Source organism: Acinonyx jubatus, chromosome A3 (assembly GCF_027475565.1).
Source record: "Acinonyx jubatus isolate Ajub_Pintada_27869175 chromosome A3, VMU_Ajub_asm_v1.0, whole genome shotgun sequence".
Lineage (NCBI taxonomy): Eukaryota > Metazoa > Chordata > Mammalia > Carnivora > Felidae > Acinonyx > Acinonyx jubatus.
Window position 1 is genome coordinate 57,095,316 of NC_069388.1, and position 25,449 is coordinate 57,120,764.

A 25,449-nucleotide genomic window follows, 5' to 3' on the forward strand; every position below is an offset into this window, starting at 1 on the left:
TAAGTTTCTACACCATCTATAAGATCTCAACGAAAATAATTTTATTGTCATAGGGTCATTGTGAGGATTAAATCAGATACTGCTCGAAAAGGCATTCACAGAGTGCCTAGACATAGTAATAAACCCAGTGAAGCCCTCCAGAAATGTTAACTGTTCTTTTGCTATAGCCAGTGTTACTAAGAAGGAGCAAAGACGAGAGAACAAAATGGATTGTTTGATTCTGTGCATTTACTGTTTATACTTCTTTCACTTGCCCATAAAGGCATAGCAGGTGTAAACGCACATATTAATATATCAAAAGAGGTAATGTGCATTTTTGTATGTTTATTTACCTTCGTAAGAATCTTACAAGGCAGCTAAGAAATGGGGGCCAAGAAGACAATCTATTCCCACTGTGAAAAAAACCTGAAACAAAGGATCTGGCAATACATCCCTGTCTCAATTCCTCAGAGGGAAACATGAGGAAACATGGTGTTCAAGACTGACATCCATTTCTGTACTGTAAACTAATTTTTAGCCATTGGAAATTTTTTTCATTCATTCAACAAATATTTATTCAGCAGCAACTATGTAGCATGACATGTACACATTCTTTGTGTACCCCTTTTTTTAGGGGGACCAGCAGATAACGCTGTTTTGTCCCTTTGTTCTCTGCAATTCTACCCGTCTCTGCTCAAAAATCAATTTTATGAAGTTGTCATTGATTTAACTGAAAGGGAGAAGCAAATTTCACGAGTATCCAAAAAAAGGGAAAAAAAAGAAAAAAAATTATTCTACAGATAAAAAGTTAGGCCTCTATTTGTAAAGTAATAACATAAGTATTACTAAAATGTCATGTGTTAGGATTTAGTTTCACTAAAGTTTAAATTGTGAAAAGAAAAATTACTGCCTATTATCTGATGTCAGCATAATTTCAGGTCACACATCTAAATACAACTTACATAAAAGATAAAATGTAGCCTACAGACTTCAGGGATCTTCAAAAGGAAGAGTGGATGCCAAGAATCCTTTTACATCTAAAACTTCACTGTATTTATTATTCCTTCCACTAAATGCCCCACTAGGAAAGGCTTTATCCATGAAGTTGTTCTTTTTGAAGGCTTGAGACTGATTTTAACTCACACAGAAGAACTGGGCTAAAGAAGAAAGTACATTACTTACGGGGAGCACCTTCTGCCATTTCAATGGCTGTAATGCCACAAGACCAAAGGTCACTCTGCAAAAATAAAACAGTATGTTACAGCTACTGGATTAGATATGAAGCCACTAACTTATCACTGCTGACTAGTCACACAAATGATTTAAAGGCATTTTTTGGCATATAAACTGGAAAGAAGTTGCCAGAAAATTAAAAGCACAAACACATACGTAAGAATGCTTTCCAAATGAATGAATGAATGAAAAAATAAATATAAAATTGACCTGTTAACTAGAACCACTCCCATCTGTGACTGAACGAGAAATGGTCCATGTAAAAGCTTCTCTCGGCCACTGCATGCCTGCTGTTCAGTGTGTCTCCTCATTTCTTTACGTTCAATAATTTTGACTCCTGGCCCAAGTTATGTTTAATTTTATGATTTATGTCACTATCTCAAACTTAATTAAGATGTTAAAATTTTAAAGGCTAACCTGAAACTAATATACACTGTATGTTAATTATACTTGAATTAAAAAATAAATTAACCTTAAAAAAAAGTTTAAAGGCTAGAAAGCCTTCTTTATAAAAGGCTCAGAGTTGAATTCACCAACTGTAATCACACCGCTGAGCCTCTCTACTCTCCCCTCAAACTTAATAAGGAGTAAGCAATCAGCTGCCTTTCTAGGCATGGAATCTCTTCTCAGTCCCCTGAAATATTAATTGTAAAATTTGAATTTTAACTTTATTCCCCACCCAAATACAAGTTTCATGAGGGCAGACATTCTCGTCTGTTTTATTCACCTTTGCGTCCCCAAAATTGTGACTGGCATGTGGTAGGCACTCAATAAACATCGGCTGATGAATGACGGAAGTAAGTTTTATCAGCCAATTTCTTAAAATCCAAAACAGATTTTTAAAAAGCAGACAATTGGATAGTTATTATCATTAGCATTCTTTTGTTTATATGCTATATTCTAATGAAAGATTTACTTAAAGTTGCTCAGTTTTCTAAATAACCTATAATTATGTTACACAATTCAAACACATGTTTGATTCCAAGAAGGACAGGCCCACAAATTTCTCCCTTATTTTTATGAGGTTTTCTATACTGTCAAGCGCAAAGGAGGGGCTTCACCCACCTGGACTCAGTGACTAATCTTAAGCATCAGTGGCAGGATATACAGATGTTCACGCCCCCCTGGTGTGATATAACACAAACCATACCCATCTCCTGAGGCAATCCTGCTTTAGGTTTTCTCAATACTAATGGAATTTCTCCAGTTTATAAGACACAAGGAAAATACCTTAACAAAGATTGTAAAGTTAAAATTTAAAAATGGTAAGACAAATCTATATGGTGGAATACTGCCTTGTCAACAAATCAGTGTCATGAAAAAAAGAGGAGGAGGGGCAGTTTGTTAGCCTTGATTAAAAGATACACAGTAGCCAAACAACCAAATACAATGTCTTGTCCTATATTAAACACTCGTTTGGATAAGCCAGGTATAAACCAGTTGGGTTTAATTACAAACTCTGTACTATGAAATTATTTTTAATTTACTTAAGCATCATAATATTTTGGGTATGCTGGAAAATATTTTTGGATATGTAATAACATAATAAAGAGTGAAAAGTCACCTAGTCTATAATTTATTGTAAAATACTCCAGCATGTTTAAAAATAAAATAAAAATTTCTTGGGGCGTCTGGGTGGCTCAGTCGGTTGAGTGTCCGACTTCGGTTCAGGTCATGATCTCACGGTCCGTGAGTTCGAGCCCCATGTTGGGCTGTGTGCTGACAGCTCAGAGCCTGGAGCCTGCTTCGGATTCTGTGTCTCTGTCTCTCTTTGACCCTCCCCCGTTCATGCTCTGTCTCTCTCTGTCTCAAAAATAAATAAACATTAAAAAAAAATTAAAAAATAAAATAAAATAAAACAAAAATTCCTCCATACCATATGCTTAAAATGAGCTTCATTAATTGGGTATTTATAATAAATACTAAAATACACTGGAGAGTGTGAAAATATGAACTCAATTTTGAATACCGTTAACAGATACATAGACACTGACTCGTTTAATTACAGCAAGAGAACTTTTTTAAAAAAATAATTTTTGTAAACGCTCAACCTGAATCTGATGATCAAATATGGGCTTTACATTGAGATCAAAAAAGTGCATTATTGATACAAATCCCTAGAGGTCACTCTAATAATTTAAATATATTATTTGTGTGCCAAATCAAAGCTGTAAAGCTCTTTAGCAATACTCTAAAATTTCACATAGATGAAGCTATTGTTATACATTCTGACAGTATTTTTAAAAGTATAATAAATATCTGATTATATTCTTCAATTTTACAAGGATGGCAAACAGGGCAGAAGCATTTAATTCACTCATGACAAAAAGTTCTATGCACAAGTCAGTGACTTGCATTGCCCTGAAAGCAGAATATTACTTAGTAAGGAGAACAGAGGTGATGGGGGATGAACAATAACAAGACAGCATCTCAATACTGTTCCAGAAAATTTGCACTTGCAACAAAGTTTCCAAGTCATTCTCATTGAAAAAGCAGTAAGCTTTTTGTAAGCAGTGCCCCCATCCCTCAGGAATGCCAGGGACCCAGTAAAGGCCAAGAAAGTAGGCGCCTCTTACTCTGTAATCGTAGGTGGCATCTGGGTTCTCATCACAGGCAATGACCTCAGGAGCCATCCAGTAGGGGGTGCCTATGAATGTATTTCTCCTCCCAACTGTCCGGTCCAGCTGAGCACTCACACCGAAATCAACTGTGGGAGGAAGAGAAAGGAAGGAGTAGAACATAATTAGCAAATAAGTAAACTATCAGACGAAGAAAGGTGAGGAGGAGGTGTCTTCAGAGTAAACTCAAGGAGTAATACTTCATGGATATACAAACTCCTCAAGGTCACCAGCACTGATAAGGAGCAGTCTCCAGAGCAGAGCCACTAAAATGACAAGATCCTCTACCAGTCTACCGGCTCCTGGGAAGCCTGAACCCAGCCACTTCCCTGAGCTTCCAGGATAGTGGCCACCAGAGGGACTTTTGGATGAATTAGGACGTTCGGTGCTTGCAGGAAACATGCCTGCGACAAACAAGATCAAGTCATAGAAAGCTCCAAGTTCAGGAGAACTGACTAACACCCACGTGACCTAGCTTCTGAGGCAGCACTAACCACAGAAAGAGAAGAAAGCCACAAAGGTTTTCTGGAAAGAACACAGTAATGAATTCAATAAAGAGAATGAAGCTATATCACAAATATACTAAGAAACACCCCTCAGAGTACCTGGGACTTCCGATTTTTCAGAGTGACCCCTACATCCTACTCAGCCGAACGATGATGGTAGTCTAGAGGAAAGTTCAAGGGTGGGAGGCAGAGCTGACAGGAAGATCAGGATCTCTAATAGAATGTTTGCGAATGATACCACTACGTACATTGTCATTACCCCTAGGAGGACTGCACGATGCTGAGATCACTCACAGGAGTGGGGTTATAGACTCAACTTGTGTATGTACATCTCCTGAAGCCACTCGGGCAACGACATGGCCAAGAGGTGGGCTCACAAGCTAAGGGCTCCTGAGACAGATACATGTGCCAAGCAGTGCATGCCATTTGCAGCAACTCAAATAGCAGTCGCAAGTGATCACCAAGCGATTATTACGAAGGGAGTATCACAGGCCTGGCACCAGCGGGCCAGTGCAGGGGACACACACAGCTTGCTGAGTCACTGGAAATGAGAACAATTCAAGTGTCTCCTATCTTGGTTTTGAGGGAATTTCCTAAATGGGTACCCTATTTCTCCACAGACGACCGATAAATGGAGGTATTATGCAAGAAAGCAATAATGAAGATTTTAAGGTAGAACTACGGTGTGTAAGATTTTTGAAAGATGGAGTAGATCCTTATAAGTAGAAAGAATTTTTTTCTGTGATGCCTTAGTGGAAGAAAACTTACTGCTAATTCTGTTTAAAAATTTGACAGAACCATTATATAAAAGTGGGATTGAAAAAAGTTCAGGGGCGCCTGGATGGCTCAGTCAGTTAAGCGTCCGACTTCAGCTCAGGTCATGGTCTCACGGTCCGTGAGTTCAAGCCCCGTGTCAGGCTCTGTGCTGACAGCTCAGAGCCTGGAGCCTGCTTTGGATTCTGTGTCTCCCTCTCTCTCTGCCCCTCCCCTGCTCATGCTCTGTCTCTCTCTGTCTCAAAAATAAATAAAAACATTAAAAAAAATTTTTTTTTAAAGGAAAAAAGAAAAAAGTTCAAATTCAGGTAAGGGAAACAGGAAATATAGAAGAACCATTATAAAATCATCTCCAGGAAAATACTTTGGACCTCATCCATTCAAGCATCCACACATAAATTTACTGAGCACCTACTACATCTAAGCCACTAAGTTAGGTGCCAGATTAGAATGCCTTCATAAGGGGCACCTGGGTGGCTCAGTTGGTTAGGCAACTGACTTCAGCTCAGGTCATGATCTCGCAGTTTGTGAGTTTGAGCCCTGCGTTGGGCTCTGTGCTGACAGCTCAGAGCCTGGAGCCTGCTTCGGATTCTGTGTCTCCCTCTCTCTCTACCCCTCCCCTGCTCACACTCTGTGTTTCTCTGTCTCTCAATAGTAAATAGACGTTAAAAAAAAAATTATAAAAAAAAAAAGAATGCTCTCATAAATAAAACATCCTAGTTGCTACACTCCTAGAAATTACATTCCGGTGAATAAGTCAGAAATAGAGGTAAACAAATAGCTGTATAATTATAAATTGTGATCAGTATTAATGAGGAAACAAGTGGTGGGACCCAATACAGATCAGAGGGTCAGGGAAGGTCTCTGAAGATGAGGAAAAACTGCAACTTCAAAACTGTTCCCAGTGGGGAATAGTGTATGTGAAGACGCCAAGGGAAAAGTCTAAGAAATATAAAAATGAGTGAACTGAAGAAGAGAGAAGTGAGGATGGTCACAAAGTAGGGCTGGAAAGTAGTAGGAGCCATGGCTTTTTATGGGCCATGGTAAGAAATGTACATTTTATTCCAGGTGTAAAAGGAAGCCACTAACGGGTCTTTAAGAAAGAAAGTGATGTGATCTGATTTAAACAGTAGTCTATTATATGGTGAGCAGAGCAGAGGGGAGAAGCATGAGGGAAGGGCGGTTGGAGCCAGACAAAATAATAACCCCAGTTCTCACTTCTTAAGTAGAACACAAGAGAAAATGTGGGTAACAGACTGAGCTTTTAGCTAAATGCCAGTGAGGTAGAGAGTGTCGCTGGTCTGCACCAGGGGCCAAGTATTAGATCATGTGGCACACGCATCACATACCAAGTTTCACCTCTGCATTCTCAGTCAACAATACATTCTGGCCCTTGATGTCCCGGTGAATCACGTGATGGATATGAAGATGTGCCAGTCCCTGAAGAAGACAGACAGATTTGAATTTTAGTTCTTTGTTGCTGCAAATAGCCAGGAACACACTTTTTATAACAAAATGCACATACACGCCAATAGCTTTATGAACCATATTCAGAACGTACTATAATTCAATCTTAGTGCCTTCCCATGAAGACATCACCAGTAGTACCACACAAACAGAAAGAAGTACCCATTCCCCAATTCCAGTGGGTTAGGTCCCTTGTGTGAGCAACATTACCCGTTTCTAGCTGTTCCTTGAAGATACGCTCTAGATTACCATCTGTAGTTTCTCTGCTGTAATTTGTGCTATTTGTGTACAGGGTGGTTCCTTTCCCACGCTACATGTCCATCTTTCAGTGGGTGACCCCGTGGGTATATCTGAACTAGACCCATCCCAGGGGAAAAGCAAAGAGCCAGAGAGGGTTTTAAGTCTGGCTGTTGAACACTGCCTAGTTTTCCCACCACATAGTGACAAACTGCTAACTGCTGATCAATCCCACTTCCACCCCAGCATAAAACAATTCTGCCACTGAAACAGCTTTATGTTCAAATAAAATATCCTTCCTTCCCAAGGATATAAACCCTACTGGGCATATAGCACTTTCTGATGACCTTGTATCTGGAGCAAAGCCCAAGAGCATGTCTCTTAAGAGAGGTGGCAGAAGAACAAAAACACATTCTGCATCCAACAGATGCCCGACAGACAAAAAGGTGTCATTCTCACAACTCCTGTACTTTTTCTATCTTTAGCTAGAGAAGCCAAATCTATAGGCTGCCTCCTTAAGATACAAGCAACCTATTTATTCTGAAATGTCTCAATTCAAAAAGGCCAGATCAGAAGAAAGGTTTATTTCATTTTCCAGTTTGATTTTTTGTGTGAGGTTTTATTATCATTACTGTGTAGGGTATGTGTTAAATATAACAGCCGCTCTAGAATACTAATTTTTCTAGCACAGGGGGTTTCTAAACAACAATTTACTAGTCCGCTTATAAAGCAGAATTGAGCCTACATGATGGCCCTGTTTATTTTCCCCACACACAGGATGTGCAGTGTTACACCGCAAAGCACTGACTAGGGGAAAAAGGCACTAAAAATATATGGTATGTTAGTGCTATAGTTAGGAAGAAAGTCTCTCCTTTCAGCATGGCATAACTTTGAACAGCAAAGAAGAAACAAACAAAAAAAGTAGCTTCCCTAATTCCTTCATAATTCCTACTTCTATTATTTCAGTTCATTTTATATTCTTTTTCACAACCCCCATCTTATACTTTTACAGGATTATCTTAGCAACAACAAACATAAGTATTCACATCTTCTCAAAGAAATGTGGCCTGCATGTACTCTTGTTTCTTACAAGCAATAAACTTAAGAAATATCTACTTCCTGTCCCTACTGCTAAGGGATTGATGTGTCTCCAGGTGAAACCACTCAAGGTGTGTCTAACAGCTCGTAGACAGTGTGAACTTGAGTTATGATTATTCCAAATGAGTACATCTTTCCCTATATGAAGAGAGAGAATGCATGTTCAACTACTGCCATGCCAAAAGTTAAGCCACAATTATTCCTCCATAGCAAAGATAGTCCAAATACACAGTAAATACCACCCTAGAGCAAATGCATCAAAGTTTCAAAACCAGAAAACATTCTTCCTGTAACTCTCATTCATGGACATAGAGCAAAGGAACATCAAAGGTTGTCCTTCAGTGTTGGTTATGAAAGGCTTACAATGAATATCAGCTTCTACTAAAATGCATCAATAGCTGTGCGGACTATAAACGTAGAAGTGGGCTGGAATGAACATGGCTGGCTTTGTTGGTAAACCTTTGGTCAAGAGTCTCAGTGGGCCAGCCCAAGAGAGCTTTCCTACTGATGTCTGAGGCCTATATGCTCATGACTCTCAACCTTCTGAGGATCTTAACACAATAACAACATGTGAATCTAACATCTACTAAAGAAGGTAGACAAGTTTCACTGCTGCAGAAATTAGCTAACCCAGCAGTGTCTTTGAGAACCCAGGTTATCCACTTGGGCTGGCTGGGTGCCTTCCTTTTCCAGGACAGCTCACCTCCTTCTTACCATATTGCTTTCTCTTTACCAAAGTGGACTCTCAGTGGTCCCTGTGAAAAAACACACACTAGCTTGTGACACACTGACTCTTCCAAAGACTTGTTTTTAGTTTGTTTAGACTTTGGTTATAGAAAAAATTGCCATCCTAAATGAAAGGTAAATGAAGGGAACTCTTTGTTTCAGGTACCCACTGAGGTGGAAAACATTTGGTATATCTCAGAAGGATGTCCATTAAGCTATTATGATCATTCCAGGGCCTCAAACAACCTGGGCATCTTTGAAATAATGTCTGAGATCAATGGAAGTAAAATAGCTAAATATACTTATTACACGATCAGTAGAAAAATGCTTGCCTGCGTACATAAAAACATGTTAGTTGTCTCTGATAGGCAAAATACATTTGACACCTAGGGCATTCATACTAAAACCTACATCTCTGCTTGAGAAATCCTACACTGGAATTATATACACAAAAGGTGTCAGTAAGTGTAATATTTACTGACAATTCGTTATATACTCACATTACATTAAATAATCTCATATATACCAACTCATTTAATTCTCATAACAATGACACTTGCTTCATAAGGTTGGTATCTAAAATTTACAGATGAAGAAAGTCCTTAAAGGGGAGTAACTTTGCCAGGGGTGTGTATCAGGTAAGTAGCAAAGGCAGGACTCAAACCCACATCTGCCTCACTCTAACCACTGTTTTCTCCTGCAGACCAGCCAAGAGTTTTAATTGTTAATATAATGAATGCAATTGCCCACTTGGTGAACTCTTTCACAGTAGTACAGGATGGGATACTTAGTTTTCCACTTTTAGACTCTGCTTCTTACAATAACCATAAAAGATAGGACTCTCATGTTTTCATAATGAAATCTGAGTGTGATTATAAAGAGAAGGTAAGGTTCTTCCACCTCAGCCCCTATGACTAGTTTTCTTAAGGGAATTGCTTAATTTCAAGGGCTTCATAAAATATCTAAATAAAAAGGAATTAAAATTCATCTCTGTAAATTCTAGGTGGTGTTTTTTAAACCTGAAATCCTCTAAGAAACTTAAATATAAAAGTAGGGTAAATTTACCTATAAATAAAAAATACAGCAACAGTTTTTTTTATTAGTGAGAGAAGCATAAGAATTAGATTCTAGTTTAACTCCACAGTCTTTATTTTTTAAATGTGGTGGGTAAATGAAATCCAACAAAATCATCTAAATGTGTAATTAAGGGGTAGTGACACTGGGACAGCTGGCCAAAGGGAAGAGGCCCACTGCTAACCCACACGCACTTTCCAAATGCAATCTACACAGGCCCTCTGCCCGTGGCATAAGTGCAGCACCACTACTGAACGCGATCATTTAGAATCTGCTAAAACAGTAGTTCAGAAACGTTAACATAATAAACTGGCTTTCAATCAGCTGTAAAAAACATTAAACATTAGAACTTCCCCTTGTAAATATTGCAACAAATTCTCAGAGTTAATGTCAAAGTCCACAAGATGATTCTAAAAGCCAGCGATTGGCATCATTGATATTGATTCATAAGCTTAGACACAGGATTCCTATAAAAACAATAGTTAGAGACGATTTCTCTTCACTTGGATTTTCTTTTTAACACCTGGAGGGTGAATTCAGGGAAACACAGAAAACTATTTTTGGGTAAGTCTACTTTCCTTAGATACTTGTCATAATCAAAACCATGATGTAGCTTAAACAATCAAAGCCAGCCAGTTATACAGAGCCCTTGGCTGTCATGAAAAGAACAATCTGTACAGTTACAGTTAATGCAAAGTAATACTCAGGGCTAGGAAAATGAAAATGGAAACACAAGACCATGTACCGGGCATCACAGACTCGCCCTTCTCCTTACCCTCAGGATTTCTCTGGAGATGTAAGCTATCCAGTCTTCCTTGAGTGTGTTCCCTTTGGTGTTCTTCACAAGGTCTGTAATGGACCCAGCCCCGCAGAACTCCATAACAAGCTACGGGACAGACAAGACACACTGTGACTAGCACATCCTAGCAATCAGTGAGAGCATCACAGCTATTAGTACACACTGGAGGGAAGTCAGGAAAGCAGTCTAACCCCCCTCTGCCTTCCCTAAAGATCTGGGTACATGATCATCTTGGAAGCATCCAAATTACTGAGAGCTCATTTCGCCATTTAATTTATTCACTGTGTATGTTTGATCCAGGAGATTTAAGAGTTTCTGATATTTAACAGCACATCCCCCAGTGCAGAGATTCTAAAGTGTTCTTCCTCTCTCATATGGGCATGGGAAGACCATTTTGTCCTTAATCAGTGACTAATTATCAGAAATCTGATGGAAATACTCTAACATCTTCTCTCATTTGCCAGAGTCAAAGATATTCTATCTTCCATACATTATGATTCTCAACCTTTTATATTAAGAGAAATGCTATTTTAAAGCAGTACATAATTTTAAAAATACATTTTTTATAACACCTAAATGTTTATACAATATGAACACAAGTATATTTTTTAAATACCTACAAAATGAATCGAGCGATTCTAAAATTTTAACTTTAATTGGACTTGGGCAATGAAAATAAAGATTAATTGCTTCTCTTTTGCCTTAATTTTGCAAATTTTCTATGATGAGTTTTAAAAAATTAGAAAAAGTATTTATTTTCCTGCTTTTTAAGTCCAGTGCCTTTGGCATAACTAACATGATAACCACAGATCTGACAGCATGTCAGTGTCACTATCTTCAAGACAGACGTGCCTCAGTAAGAGATAAGGCTGAATGTTTATCAATTCTAGGAATATCCCTGGAATTTAATACTTTCAATTAATTGTCATCATTAATATTATTAATAAATACTGTCATACTGTTTTCTTGTGACATGTCCCCTTCCAGATGGCAAAGAAGATGCATTTAGTTGAGCTTCCGTATTAATTTCCATAAAGTTTTTATTGTTGGTTTTATTTCCGAGCTCCTAATTTCCTTGCGTTTTGGTTACATTACTTTTAAAAAGTGCCATTTTATTCCTGAAACATGAAGTTAACTTTTTTCCACGCAAAGTGAAGCCAACATAAAAATAAACATTCAGCCAAGACTGTTTAACCTTTAACCAAGAAAGCCAAGGAAGATACCAGGCACTACCCCCTTTGTCTTTGCTTTTCTCTCCCCTCCCTCTGGAAGGTCCTTACTGTCCTTTTTAGTACAACTAAAGAGGAAACCTCACAAAACCCTCGGGAAACATTTGCCTACCCAGAGCTGGTCATCATGTCCTGGAGGGCTCTTCTTAATGAAAGCACCGTAATATGTTGCAATATTTCTATGATGAGAATATTTCTTCAGCATATTTATCTCCAGTTTGATTTCTTCCTCTTCATCCTTAAGAAAAAAATAAAAATAAAATGTGTGGCTTTTGAATGATGTGCATTTTACCTTCCCCTCCCACAGGCAATAACACAAGTTCCCAGCCCCTCCCACAAGGGAGAGACATACATTCACTTTATCCTAGTGACAAGAATTGGGGACTTCAACAAGATTCACCCTTTGAAATGTGATTACAAGCTATGCAAGAAATAAGTAAGTATAAAAGTTACAGATGTACATAAGATGTAGCATGGAGCAGATATTCCATTAACTATGACCTTTGAACCTCAATTTGCTCATTTGTAAAAATGCGAGGAAAAAAGAGAACTGACTGATACTATTTCAACTAATTACAAGGAAAAGTTGTTTCTTTTCTAGAAAAGATTTGTGCATGTAAATCATCTGGCACACCAAAGGCAGAGAAGCTTCACCTGTAACAACCTTGCAGAAAGCATTACCTTCTGGTGTGGCCACAGGCAGATTACCGAATATAGACCGGTACTGCAGGCCCTGGACGGATGGCATGCTTAATGAGATCCACTACCCCGAAAAGAGATCCAGGTGAGTCCGGCGAGCCACAGTAATAAAACATCATTCAGCGACAGCAGGTTGTTTTAGACTTGGCTCACCCCCCAGACTCTTGCTTTATTAAAATGAGATGAACAGAGGAAGAAATGTAGAGTTTGTGTGAAAAGATCAGAAGGAGAATGAAAGAAACAGATGGTGACACAGGTCTGGAAAATAAAAATAAGTTGTCCTTGTGAATGGTGAGGGCTGCCAGTCTCCGCCTTTCTCTCTCATACACCCCTGGGGCAGTACCTGCAACAGCATGGGCATTCTGTCCCTTGGTGCATACACATGACACAGAGAGAGTCTGCCAAACTACCTGCTGGGTTATGTTAAGTAAGATTTATGGACAGCATGAGAATGAGAGGAAAGCAGAATTAAAGTGATAAAGAGGAGAGAAGGTGGGGGAAAAGAGAAAAACCAACCTGGCTAGAAAAACAGCATCTGGGGGAGGATAATGATCTTAGAGAAACACTGGATAATCAGATCTCTAGAATTCCCTTTATTACATATATTTACTGACATGCTCAATCCACTTACAACTGATGTTCTTCCTTCTCCAGGGAAGACTCAGCGTTTCTAAGTAGTCAAGGTGTGTAAGAGAAAGATAGTGCATGTGAAAGAACATGCATGCACACAGGCTGAAGAAACCTGCTGTGACAGCCTCGCATCTCCAAAACCCATTTATAAGGACTCACGGATCTAAAGTTTGGTTTGAAAATACTGTTAAGATAAAAGCTACAACATTATTAATTAGATATTAGTGATGACACCAAATGAAAAAACAAAATTTCTTAAAATACAACTTTCAACTGTACACTACTGCTTTAGAAACCAAACATGTAACAAAACAAACTCAGTACAGTGATTTTTTTTTATTTTTTAAAAAAATTTTTCTTAACGTTTATTTATTATTGAGAGACAGAGAGACACAGAGTGTGAGCAGGGGAGAGGTAGAGAGGGGGGAGACACAGAATCTGAAATAGGTTCCAGGCTCTGAGCTGTCAGCACAGAGCCCGACGGGGGGCTCGAACTCATGAACTGGGAGATCATGACCTGAGCCGAAGTCAGTCGCTCAACCTACTGAGTCAAATCAGGTGTCCCTCAGTACAGTGATTTTTCAGATGGTGGCCTCCAGCTTGGTCCCCAGACATAAGTACATTAGAATATTACAGTATATTAATAGGCATAGTTGTCATGTGATTTTAGCAGATGGTGACTGCAAACACGGAGCAGAGCCACATGGCCAAGTACAGTCCATACAATAATCTGTGTACTAATTCTCATTCAAACCCTGTATATATGAAAACACACCAAATATATCACTTCAATCTGTGATTTAAACATGGCCATGTTGAGAGTAGCAATGAAAACTGAGATACTGAATAACCAGGATAACTATCTTAATCCTAAACAAAAGCAGTGTTAAGCCTGGCTAGTATACACAAGAACACACTCCTACTTGGGACTTTTCTTCAAAGAAACTTTATACTAAAACATAAAAGGGTGACAATTTTTATTAATGTAAGGAAGGAAACATGTCCAAAACACAGCTAGAAGGCCCAATTCATTAAAAGCTTTATCTTCTTGCTCTTTCCACATGCTCACATACACACGCAGAGTGTGTAATGACCACAACTTGCTGGCACACAACACATGAAGCCTCTCTCTCCAGCGTCACCACAACTTACAGCTCACTCCCAACAGTATCCGGGAGCAGCCCAGGACAACCCTAATGGGACCTGTCAAGACCAATAGGTTCCTAACAAAAAGTGGCACATGACCCTATGGCCAATAATGTGCTCCTGATTGGAAAGGCATGCAGTGACTGTCACTCCTAGAACAAGGCCTATGGTTAAACATGTTGTGCCCTGAAAAGCTAAATATCCCACTTTCCATACACTGGACCACAATTAGATGATTAGAAAGTCAGCTAAAGGTTTTGATTTTTTTTTCTTTTATCCAAAATCATCAATGTACAAAGATCTGGGATATAAAGACTACACAAAAACAAAAAGAACAATGGTGAACTAAAATAGGAGAAAATCAAAATATTGATTTTAATTTTGTATTTGTAGCCAATCATGACATGCAGTGTGTGCATCTTGTTGGGTTGCACAGACTTTGCTTTTATTGATTCATCCCTACCTACCTCCCTTCCACTCCCCATATTGGCTAAATTATTCCAAGAGTCATTATTCTGTGTGATACTCTGCCAGTAAGTTTCACTTCTTGACAGAAAGCAAATGTTACCTACAATTCTCCCATGAGAAGCTTCCTGTGCAATAATTAAGGATCACAACATATTTTGATTAGTTTCAATATATTTTTTCTTTAGCAACATAAACCAGTGTCTTCTAGGATCTGACTTGCTCACCACTTTTTTTTTTTTAAGGTTAATTTATTTATTTTGAGAGAGACAGAGACAGAAAGACGGGGGGGGGGGAGGGGGGGAGGGGGGGAGGGAGGGAGAATCCCAAGCAGACTCCACCCTCAGTATGAAGACCAAAGCAGGCTCAATTTCACAACATTTGAGATCACTACCTAAGCTGAAATCAAGAGCTGGATGCTTAACCGAATGAGCCACCCAGGTGCCCCTTTTCACCATTCTTTGTAAGAAGAATTAAGAGCTTCCAGAAGCACTTGATGTTTTCAGAGCTCATGGAATTGAAATTCTTATGCATTCTATATATTTAAAAATTCTCATAGGCTTAAATTCAGTGCTGTCCACTGATGTGAAAGACACTTAATATGCATAATGGTAAATACTGTTGGCAGACTGTCACAGCACAATATATTTACTTAAATCCAAGATGCCACTAGGTAGAGACACTGAAGTACTTCATGTAATGAAAGTATGATTCACCATCAACCATAGACATACATTTTTGAAATTGGGCCACGTATTAGAAACAATGAAATATGATATAAGAACTTAAATACAATCAAGTTTAGCAACAGCTTTTCTAATATAACTGAAACATCCAAGTATTATCCATAAATACAGTAATCAGATCAATGCCACTTGCCAGAGTATTTCCAAGGTTTAAGTAGTCAAATCCTGGAAGCATATGAAACTGAACTACCAAAAATTTTGAGAGGAAACCATACTGGCCTCTCAAACTAGTATTTTAGGAAATCGTTTATATATACTTTGGACCTTCCTTCTCTTGCTTCTATGATTTCAAAATAGATGACCATCAATAAAAAGGGCATTTTACCACCAGTAACTGTCATATACTAATTAAGAATGCCCACCTTGGAGAAAAAGCATCAGAAATGGCTTTGGGCCAACTACAACTGGAATCCTAAATATGACTAATGTGTATAATAACACATGTTGTCTTTGGAGTAATAATGAACCAACTTTTGAATTCAAATTTCCCTTTGGTCATTAGTTAAATACAAGTTTGGTGGTCTCATTCCAACATTTAAATATATACACACTCCCACCACCACATGCCCCATTTAGCCTGAGAAAAATACAGTAGAAAACAGTCGGGGCAGGCTAAAGCTGAAAGTTAACAACCACCCTGTATATGAAAGAAAGTGGAATGGACAAAACGACAGGACCTAAGATTATATATCTTATCTGTCTAGACCAAGTCCAAATGACCTTGCCCTTCATTCTCCTCTTTAGGAGCCCACAATCATACACAGATGAAAGAAAAAAAAAGGTAACTACAGAGAAGAGAGGGTACGTTTTGGTGAGAAAAGGAAGGCTCCCTCCTGGTTTTCTCCATGATGAGGCAGCTGCTAGGCTCCACTCAGCGATTTAATGCAGCTGATGCCAATTAGCATTTTGGACTCCAACCAGGGGAGCCAACTCTCATAGAAAAGGTCTTTGTCTCTGGCTGGAATAGGACTAGGCAAGGAGTTTTCTGTTGCCTTCCTTGGCTGCTTAGAGGCTGGAGGAGGGGAAAACATCTGAATAGTGGTAATTTTCAAAAGCAGCTATGGGTTCATAAATAAGTCATAGGGCAAGCCCTGCCCACTCCACCATCTGAGCACAGAGGAGTGCATATGATTAGTGAGTTTTTAAAAAATGACTCCTTAAAATATTTTTTAAACTGTTACCCAAATTTTCTTTCCTTCCACTGATGACAGTAACAATGTGAGGAGAGACAGGCAGACTTCAGATAAGCTAACTGGGAGGATCCAAGAGGACTGGGAAATGTTCTGAGTAATCACCTTTCTTCCCAGCATAATTCTGCATAGAATTAGATCTACCCATTAACAGCTGAACAAAAAAGGAAGGGCAATTCATTATTCACTGTATCTTTGCTAGTGGAGAGAGGGCTGATAAAATGAGATATGCAAATATCTGTTAGATTTCACCATCAAAATATATAAATGAATATACACTTAGAATGCAAATATCCATTTTTAAAGACTAGTTTAATCTTTTGTTTTAATTAACTACTACCGCACCTTCCATTATGTGACTGTAAACTGGTACCAAAATGAGAAGATATTACCTTTTTACCTGGCAAATCCCAGTTACACCTGAGAGTATTATCCAGTACCATACCAGTTGAATTAATCAAAATTATTATTACTTTTTTTTACTCAGACACATGAAAAGTTATTTGACTTAAATTCACTGACAATTCAATCAAACAAAGGTAAACAGACCAATGTATGAAAAATGCTGCAACAAAATTAGGTTATAAGGTGTGCCTGGGTGGCTCAGTCGGTTAGGCATCCAACTTCAGCTAAGGTCATGATCTTGCGGTTCATGGATTCGAGCCCCTCATCAGGCTCTGTTAGAATTCTGTGTCTCCCTCATTCTCTGCCCTTTCCCTGCTCGTGCTCCATCTCTCTCTCTCTCAAAAATAAATTTTAAAAATTATTAAAAAAAAAAAAAAGGTTATAGGATCTGGCTCTGTAGGACCAGCAAAGGAATGGCATGTTCTTTAAAATTAATCAGCCCACATCTTCCAAGATCAATCAGTCCCAGAATAAAAACCCACAGAAAAATTATAAAATTAACATAACTAAAATGGAAATCAGACACTTGAGACATCTTATTCAAGAAGAAATGCTGTTTTGGACCCATTTCAGACAAAAAGACACACTCTCTAGTTTTATTGCTGAACTTCTTCTGAGACTCCAAAGTCAAAGGGAATGGCCCTGAAGCCCTTAACCTGCTCTGTCTTTTCTGTCTATAGGCACCATACAGAAATTTTACTAGACACAACAAAGTCCTCACAGAGCCCTTTAGCTCCTCTGTCTTGTACAAAGTCTGCCAGGCCACACTATTTGCTGTATTTCGATGAGATTTTATCACTCAACTGATATCTAGAAAGTACGTGGTAAAGAAGAGAATTAAACAGTAGCACCATTCACCTGGATGGACCTGGTGGGGTGAGTGATGGGGGAAAACTGGAGGCTGTGACAAGATGATGTAGGATGGCGAATAAACTTCACTCCGTTTTCCTCCCCATGAACAACCTTGGGAGACGGATGCTTCCATGATTGATGCCAAGAACCACAAGGAAGCCAAAATACATCTCTGTGATAACCTCCAACCCAAAAGCACAACATGGCAAATGAACAGGATGATCCTTGCTCAAAGAATAAAGTTAAATAAAACAGATCATTATTCCTCTCAGATCTAAATGAAACTATTATAGCTTTCTAACTTTTCCTGTCATCAACAACCAGAAGTCCTAATAGTTGCCTTCAAGCCCCAATCTACAGGACATAACACCATGGGTACAAGTGCCTTAGCACTTGATTTCAGAATCCATCCATTTTCTTCCTTCATAAGGGAGTTATTTACACACACACAGATATACACACAATTGGAATACCTGCTGTTGGGGACCCTAACGTATGTCAACCTTCATAAAGCAGGACCTGAAACCTAGACACTGACTGAAATGGAAAACCAATCTGCTAGGTAAGTGTGTGGCCAAAATAAAATCCCCCAACCACTTGATGTTAATTGAAGGAAACCAGAATATGTCACCCCCAAATATGCTTTTAGACAGAATGGTTATTCTGAGCTAAAGGCACTTAAAAAAAAAAAAACCCAGCAGGTATAAGAAGGGCATGCTGACCTCCCCCATTTCTTCCTGAAAGCTAGAGATAAAACTCCAATGTGAAAGATGTCCTTCCTATACCAACTGGAAAAAAAAAAAAACAAAACATTCTCATCACCAGAGACAGGGAGTTGAGGCCAAGAGAATTCTGTATAAGCAAACCTTGTTAACATATCTCTTATCTTCCTTTAGCCTCCCCATATATTTTATTTACTTTTCCACTACAGCCTCTCTCTGTGTTCAACAAGTATGAAAGTATTTGGGTTTTGCCATTTCTCTGAGTCTTCATTTTTCTTGCAAAGGCTCCCACATATATATGAAATACATATTAATAGACTTCTGTTTCTTTCTCGCTTATCTATCTTATGTTACTGGGGCCCTGGTCAAGAACCTAGAAGGGCAGAAAGAAAGATTTCTTCCCCCATGCATAATTAAACTTGCAGTTTTATTGAGACCAAGAAGAGATGAGTAATCCCAAATACTCAGAAACAAAATACGTTTTTCACAGCAACTTTTGCCATTTTCAACACAAGTATATTGTGATAACTACATACATGTTTTAATGAGTATATACCAAGGAAAAAAGAAATGTTATCAAAGATTAACTCTGGATTATAGATATTTTCTTCTTTAAACTGACTTAATTTTCTATAATTGACATGTACTATTTTCCTAATTAGTAAAGGCAAAGTTAAGAGTTTAGGTTAGAGGAGACAGCGCCCTAAGAATTCAAAGTGAGTTTGTTTCTGGCAATTCACATGGCCTAGTCCCTCTGACTCTCTGGAATAAGGGTCCTTACCCCTTCCATGCTGTTCTAGAATCACCGCCAATCTCCCTGCTTGGGCTGCTTCCACCAATTGTCAGCTGTGAGAAGAAATTGATGGGAGCCTGAAGTACCAGAACCTTGCTGATTAATTTGCCTTCCATGATGGTACCAATCCAGACCCATAACTTCTTGAGATTGAGAATTTCCAAGCTTAAGTTTTTCCTAGAACAAAGGAGAAGGCGAATGGAGTCCATCAACCATCATACTATCTTCACCTTTCTGACCTGCCAAAGGATCGCTTAAAAAGAATCTTACCTCGGTCCATTCATACCCTTCTCTAACTAAGCCAGTGACAAACTCCATGAAGCTTCCCACAGTACAAGCCAGAAAAGAATAGAATACTGTGCACACTGAATAGAGTCTTGCTTAAAACCCTAAAATCAGGCCCAAGTAATGAATGCCAACAAGGGGCACAGCTCTGAAGAAGGTACAGGTTTGCAAAGTGGTACATGTTTGTGCATTTCCTACTGGATCCATCTGTGTGCTCACAAGCACAAAGGCTCCTGCTTCATATCTGACATGGTGAGTCACATAAAGGCTGAGCTCTGAAAAATGTCTGCAGTTAAAAGGAATGATGGGGATTTCTGCTCCTGGCCAAAATGGATTATAAAGGACCAGATTTACTCTCCCATTGAACAACTACAATTAGACGAAACATATGAAGAAGTTTTAAGGCACTGGACATCAGAAATTGAAGGACAGTGACCCTGGGGAGATGGGAAACATCAGGAAAGCTTTATAATTGTCCCAGCTTACTACCTTGAGAGAGATTCCAGGCTTTGGCATAGGAAGAAGAAATCCAATCAGAGCCCAAACAATTCTCTGAGTTGAGAGGCTGGGGAGTTGATAGGACAAAGACCAGAGAGGAGAGAGAGCTTGCTGCACAGAGAGCGCAAACAGGCTCTGGAGACCTGAGAGTCCCCCTTCAGTGTTCAGCAGAGCACTGCTCAACACATCCTTGTCGTTAGAAAGAGAACCTCCCAAAGCACCAGGGGGAACAGAACACAGTGCTCACAAGAACAGAGAATAATACCTGTTGCCACTGGCCAGACTGGGAGAGCTCACCATTCACAGGAATTTGGGTACAACATTCAAGAGGCTCCTGCCTCAATGGCAGGGCAAAATCAGGCCCAAACTAAATGCTGATCTGATCCCAACAAAAAAATCTAAAAAGGATCAAACTGCTTTCAAGTAAATAACTGTATCACAGAACGAAACTCAATAATATGGGAATGTAAAATATCCAATACCCAATAAGGTAAAAATCACATGTTTGACATCCAACTAAAAATTACCAGCCATGCAAAGAAACAGCACAAATGCCCATGGTGAGTGGAGGGGTCAACTGAAATGACTCCAGAACTGACACCAATGATAGAATTAGCAGACAAAACCAGTAAACTACCTACTACCTACACCTCACTGTAGGGAGTAACAGTGATGCCTTTTGGGCATCTGTCTGTGAAGGAATGTGAGACAGCTTGTTTTTTTGTGGTCTATTAAATTAGAATCTAGTGCATTTAGAAAGCAACAACTTGGATTTACAGATGTCTCAATTCCTAAACCAGGGTGGCAGAATAAAAGCCCCTACACATCATACAGACATCTATCTGTTCCCACTTCCCCTCCCCCCCCCCCGGAAGAATATAATCATGAGACCTTGAAAATTTAATCACACATGGGAAAAAACTTGAATAAAATGAATGTGCAGAATCACTCTACTTTGGTAAGATTAAAACAATTTTTGTTTGATCTCAATTGCTATAAGCAAGCTATTAGTTTATGCCTTAATCAAAAGCACAGAAATTGCCAGATGGAAGTAAGTATTCTATAGAACATTCTTGGAGAAGTGCTCACTGCTAGAGTAGGGAGGGTGTATGGTCGGTATTTACACAGCTCAGTAAGTTTCTAATTTGGTCTTGAGGATATCAATGGCCAAGTAAAGATTTTTGGTATGTCTCATGGTTTCATCTTAATCTTCTCCTCACTTTTTCTGTCTCCCCTACTGGCCCCTTCATAAACTACCCTAATTCCAGCTTACCTTACCCTGACATATTTCATGGTACACCACTGTCGGTGAGTGAAAAAAGAACAAAGAAGAAATCAAACAATGATCATGTAGAGAAAAGTAAAAATCTACCCTTGGTAAACTGTCTTTCAAAGGTCATGTTGTTAAAATCAGTGGTGCCTTCAAAGTAACTCTTGGAGCTTGCTGAATAACAGAAAATAGCTAGATTGTGCCAATTATAGCAACAAGGAAATAAGCTTCAGTTCAAAGGTGTGTATGTTACCATTTTGTTATTTTCAAACAATTCCCTTCATTATGAATAATGTGCACATCTGCAAAGGGACTCCCCTCTTTGTTCTGAAAGGGTAGTTTCCATTCAAATACAATTGAGAGACCTCTGACACATATTTCTCACACCTCTGGAAGATCCTCGTGGAAACCACATAGGAAGAACCTTCCCTTAGCTCTAAGTATTCAAAGATGCTTACCATAGAAGTGATTCAAGAAGACAATGACTAAGTTCCACATATCTTTGGGCAAAACAGAAAACAGAATCAAGATATTCTAACTGCTGAGGGACATCACCCATTTAAGAGCTTTTAGGTGACAATTCAGGTACGATCATTGATTTGGGAATAGCATACCACATCCACTCACGTTCTGGGTAAGGTGGGACTTACCATGTACATGGAGACCATTCCAACACATCTCAAAACTTCTTAAATCTATGTGATCATTTCTCACTACTGTGGAGCAGAGAAAAGCTACAGAATGGCACCAGAAATAATGACTTCAGTAATTAAAACTCACCTCCTCATTTTTCAGTTCCAACTAGGAAAACCATTTCAAGTGTCTCTCCCTCCCAACTTTTTAGAAAACACACCAAATTATGTGAAGAGAGAAAATGAGAATATGGAACCAGAAGCTTCAAAGTCCCAACAGGAAAGGGGGACATTTAAAGAAAATCTTGCCTCAGTCCATTTCCATTCATACCCTTCTCTAAGCCAGTGGCAAAGTCCATGAAGTGGGAGATCTGATTCCACAGTGCCACCATGTGCACTGTGCTAGATATACAAACTGACCTCACATCACTTAATAAAACCCTACAGGGAAGTTTTACTCTGAACCAAACACCAGTATATTCCAAAAGAGCCCACTATAATAGCCACAGAAATTCATCAAAAAGTGTCACCAAGTCTCCCAGCTGGAGAAAGCCCATTCTTTTCAAAAGCCTCACTCTAGTTCTGCCCCAAAGCCCTGCCAAATGCAAGTCTCGAGCTCCAGAAGAATCCAGAAAAAGCAATGAAAACATTAAGTACCATAAGAAACACATGCTCTAGAGACAGATAATTGCTTTCCATAGCACTCACCGCCCCACAGTGATTAGTTTAAAACCTACCTTCTCTATGAGAACACAAGCTCCAAAGACAGGGACTCTATCTTGTTCATCTCTGTACCCTGACAGTGCCTGTCACACTGAGTATGTGGGTAAGACAGTTGATCTTAAAGGAAAGAGAGAGAGAGAGAGAGAGAGAGAGAGCGCGCGCGCAATCCCAGAGCCTCAGTGTCTTTATATGTAAGTGGAGGAAACCCTAATCCATTCTTGGCCAGTGAGTCACAAGCCAGGATGAGTGAATGAAAACATCAGTAACATGCAAAGACTATCATGGTGCCTAGCACATAGTAGATACTCAAATATTATGTTTGGGAAATAAACTATAATTATCTTTTGCTTTATAAAGAGTACACTTAATACAATTCTAAACAAAAAGCATTCCTAAACTAAGTAGGAAGTAGTAGGAGGTAAAAGAAGTAGCCCAGGTGAACTCAAACTACACGAATCTCTGGCATCACCTGCCCTCTGGCTGCAGGTAGGTGGACAATCAATAGCACACACTTCGCCTGGCTTACTGACTCACTGCTGTGATGGGCTAAAAGGGTCTAGGCAAGGATGCCAGCCATCACCTAAACCAAGAACCAGCCACCAAAACAGTGAACACCACTATAGCCTATTTTCTTTCTGATTGCTATCATTAAATTAGGTCTAGTGCTAAAGAATGATTAGCACCATGTTTCCTGAACCACAGATGCTGTTACCTCTGTTCATATAAGAATACAGTGTTAAACTGCAGGTGCTCCTTTTGGAAAAACATGGAAAGATACAAAAAAATCCAGATTCCCAAAAGACTGAAGGGAATGGATGACCAATTATCTTCAATATATGATATCAACTAGAAATCAGGTGATTTGTTCTGAGATTGAGTTAATCAATGTATCCCAAGTCTTAAGGAATGTTACAACTACCACTGGCACTTCAATCTGCCTCAACTTCAAGTATTTTCATTCTAAGACATGTTCTGAACACAATACATATTATTGCTGATATGGAGTGCTTGTATTCTATCAAAAATCTTTCTTTAAATGTGATCTTAAAAGATCACAGGATTATTTAAAATGAAAATTTTACATGCATATAGGAATAAAAAGTGTTTTCCAGGAAAAAAATCTTTAAGTATAGGGTGGAAGGCAATAATACAGGATTAAAGTAATCCAATTTAAACAGCCCAACCAAAATAAACTCTCGATATCAATTCTGAAGACATAAGTTCATATCATACCTTAACCTTGATCCTCTCACCTCATGTATCCCCCCACCACCCCAACCAGCAGCGAGCCAGCTGTACAGCAATTATTTAAAGCAAAGGAAAAGTGCAGATTTTGTTTTTTAGAATACCAGAAAGATAAGTGAATAGCAAACTTTTTGTTATAATCACTTTGTACAGAACTTTAAAGCAGTCTACTATGTATGTATCTCACAAAACTGTGGTAAGTCACTTTGGTCTAAAAATAGCTCATTAACTTGAGATCATGTTCCTTAATCCATTTCCCTCCTTCTATAACACACACCCACAAACACAGTGAAAAATTAAGCTACAGGCTGGAGTCACTGGAAAAGAGACCTGAGAGGAAGGCCGGAGGACACTCCAGATGCTCTCTGACAAAAGTCAAACAGTGCCACTCCCTAAAGAACATGGCAGTCCTGCCTTTCTTAGGATCATCTGCTCCCTGTATTCTGAATGCCACAGAAGCAAAACACATGGTGTTTGTGTGGAGCCTCCCAAGTCAGGCTGGCCAAGTCAGAGTAACCGTTTAAAACTAGAACTCTCACTTAGGGCAAGAAAAAGGACCACCAATTACCCCATGCCTACCCCTGAGATAAGGTGGGTATGCGTGCGTGTGTGTGTGTGTGTGTACGTGTGCGCTGGATTTCTGCACAAAGGAACAAAAGAAAGTAAATCATCACCATCAGATCACACAAAGTACCCCAAATGGCATCCCCTCTGAGAGGAAATACTGATTTACAGACATCAAAATACAAACCAGTTAGCTACATGTCCAAATAAATTTCTCCAGTGAAGACCCTGAAAGGCTGTTTGCTCACCAAACCAAACTCATAAAAACAAAGAACGATATTACCATGTTGGAACCTGCCCAATTCATCCACCCCTAACCAGCAATATAAAGTGCTAAATTCACCATCTACCAATAACCCAAAAAAATGGAAGGCCAGGAAGTTGCTATGTCACTTTGATAGTCTTTTAGCAAGAACCACATCCCTATCTATGCGCATCCATTGGTACCAATTATTCAATCAGCATGTTGAAGGTTCACTTCAAAACAGACACTGTGCAGGCACTGGAAAGGGAGAGAGCAGGGTAAGACACAGAAATTCGTAGGCTAATGACAGGAGTCAGGAAAGGGCAACCAGTTGCCCTGGAGGTGAGAAGGGATCTCCCGGGTGCATGTGGGCAGATATTACAGAGCTAAGGGTGTTGGGAAGCCAGTTTAAAAGAAATCCAGACAAGAGGAATCACTATATACAGAATGAAGTAACAACACTCACCAGCAAAACTATTTTCCCATTCTCTGAGCCTAGATTAAGTTACTGATAAAACAAAATCTGTAAGAGAAATCAAGAAAATTCTCTCTTTTCCTGTCAGGTTTAGTATAAATTGGCAACTTCATATCTGAATTCAT

The 25,449-nt window shown here is 39.1% G+C and overlaps 1 protein-coding gene across 50 annotated transcripts in view; it reads right to left on the reverse strand.

Moving 5' to 3' along the window:
* Positions 1–25,449, reverse strand: part of MAP4K4 (mitogen-activated protein kinase kinase kinase kinase 4) — a 190,398-nt gene that overhangs the window by 64,184 nt on the left and 100,765 nt on the right. For all 50 annotated transcript variants that reach the window (XM_053200418.1, XM_053200410.1, XM_053200398.1 and 47 more), the window contains exons 4-8: positions 11,853–11,978; positions 10,488–10,598; positions 6,460–6,550; positions 3,789–3,919; positions 1,162–1,216 (exon numbers count right to left, since the gene is read on the reverse strand). In XM_053200418.1, the coding sequence (XP_053056393.1) occupies positions 1,162–1,216; positions 3,789–3,919; positions 6,460–6,550; positions 10,488–10,598; positions 11,853–11,978 (514 nt within the window). The remainder of the gene's footprint in view (positions 1–1,161; positions 1,217–3,788; positions 3,920–6,459; positions 6,551–10,487; positions 10,599–11,852; positions 11,979–25,449) is intronic.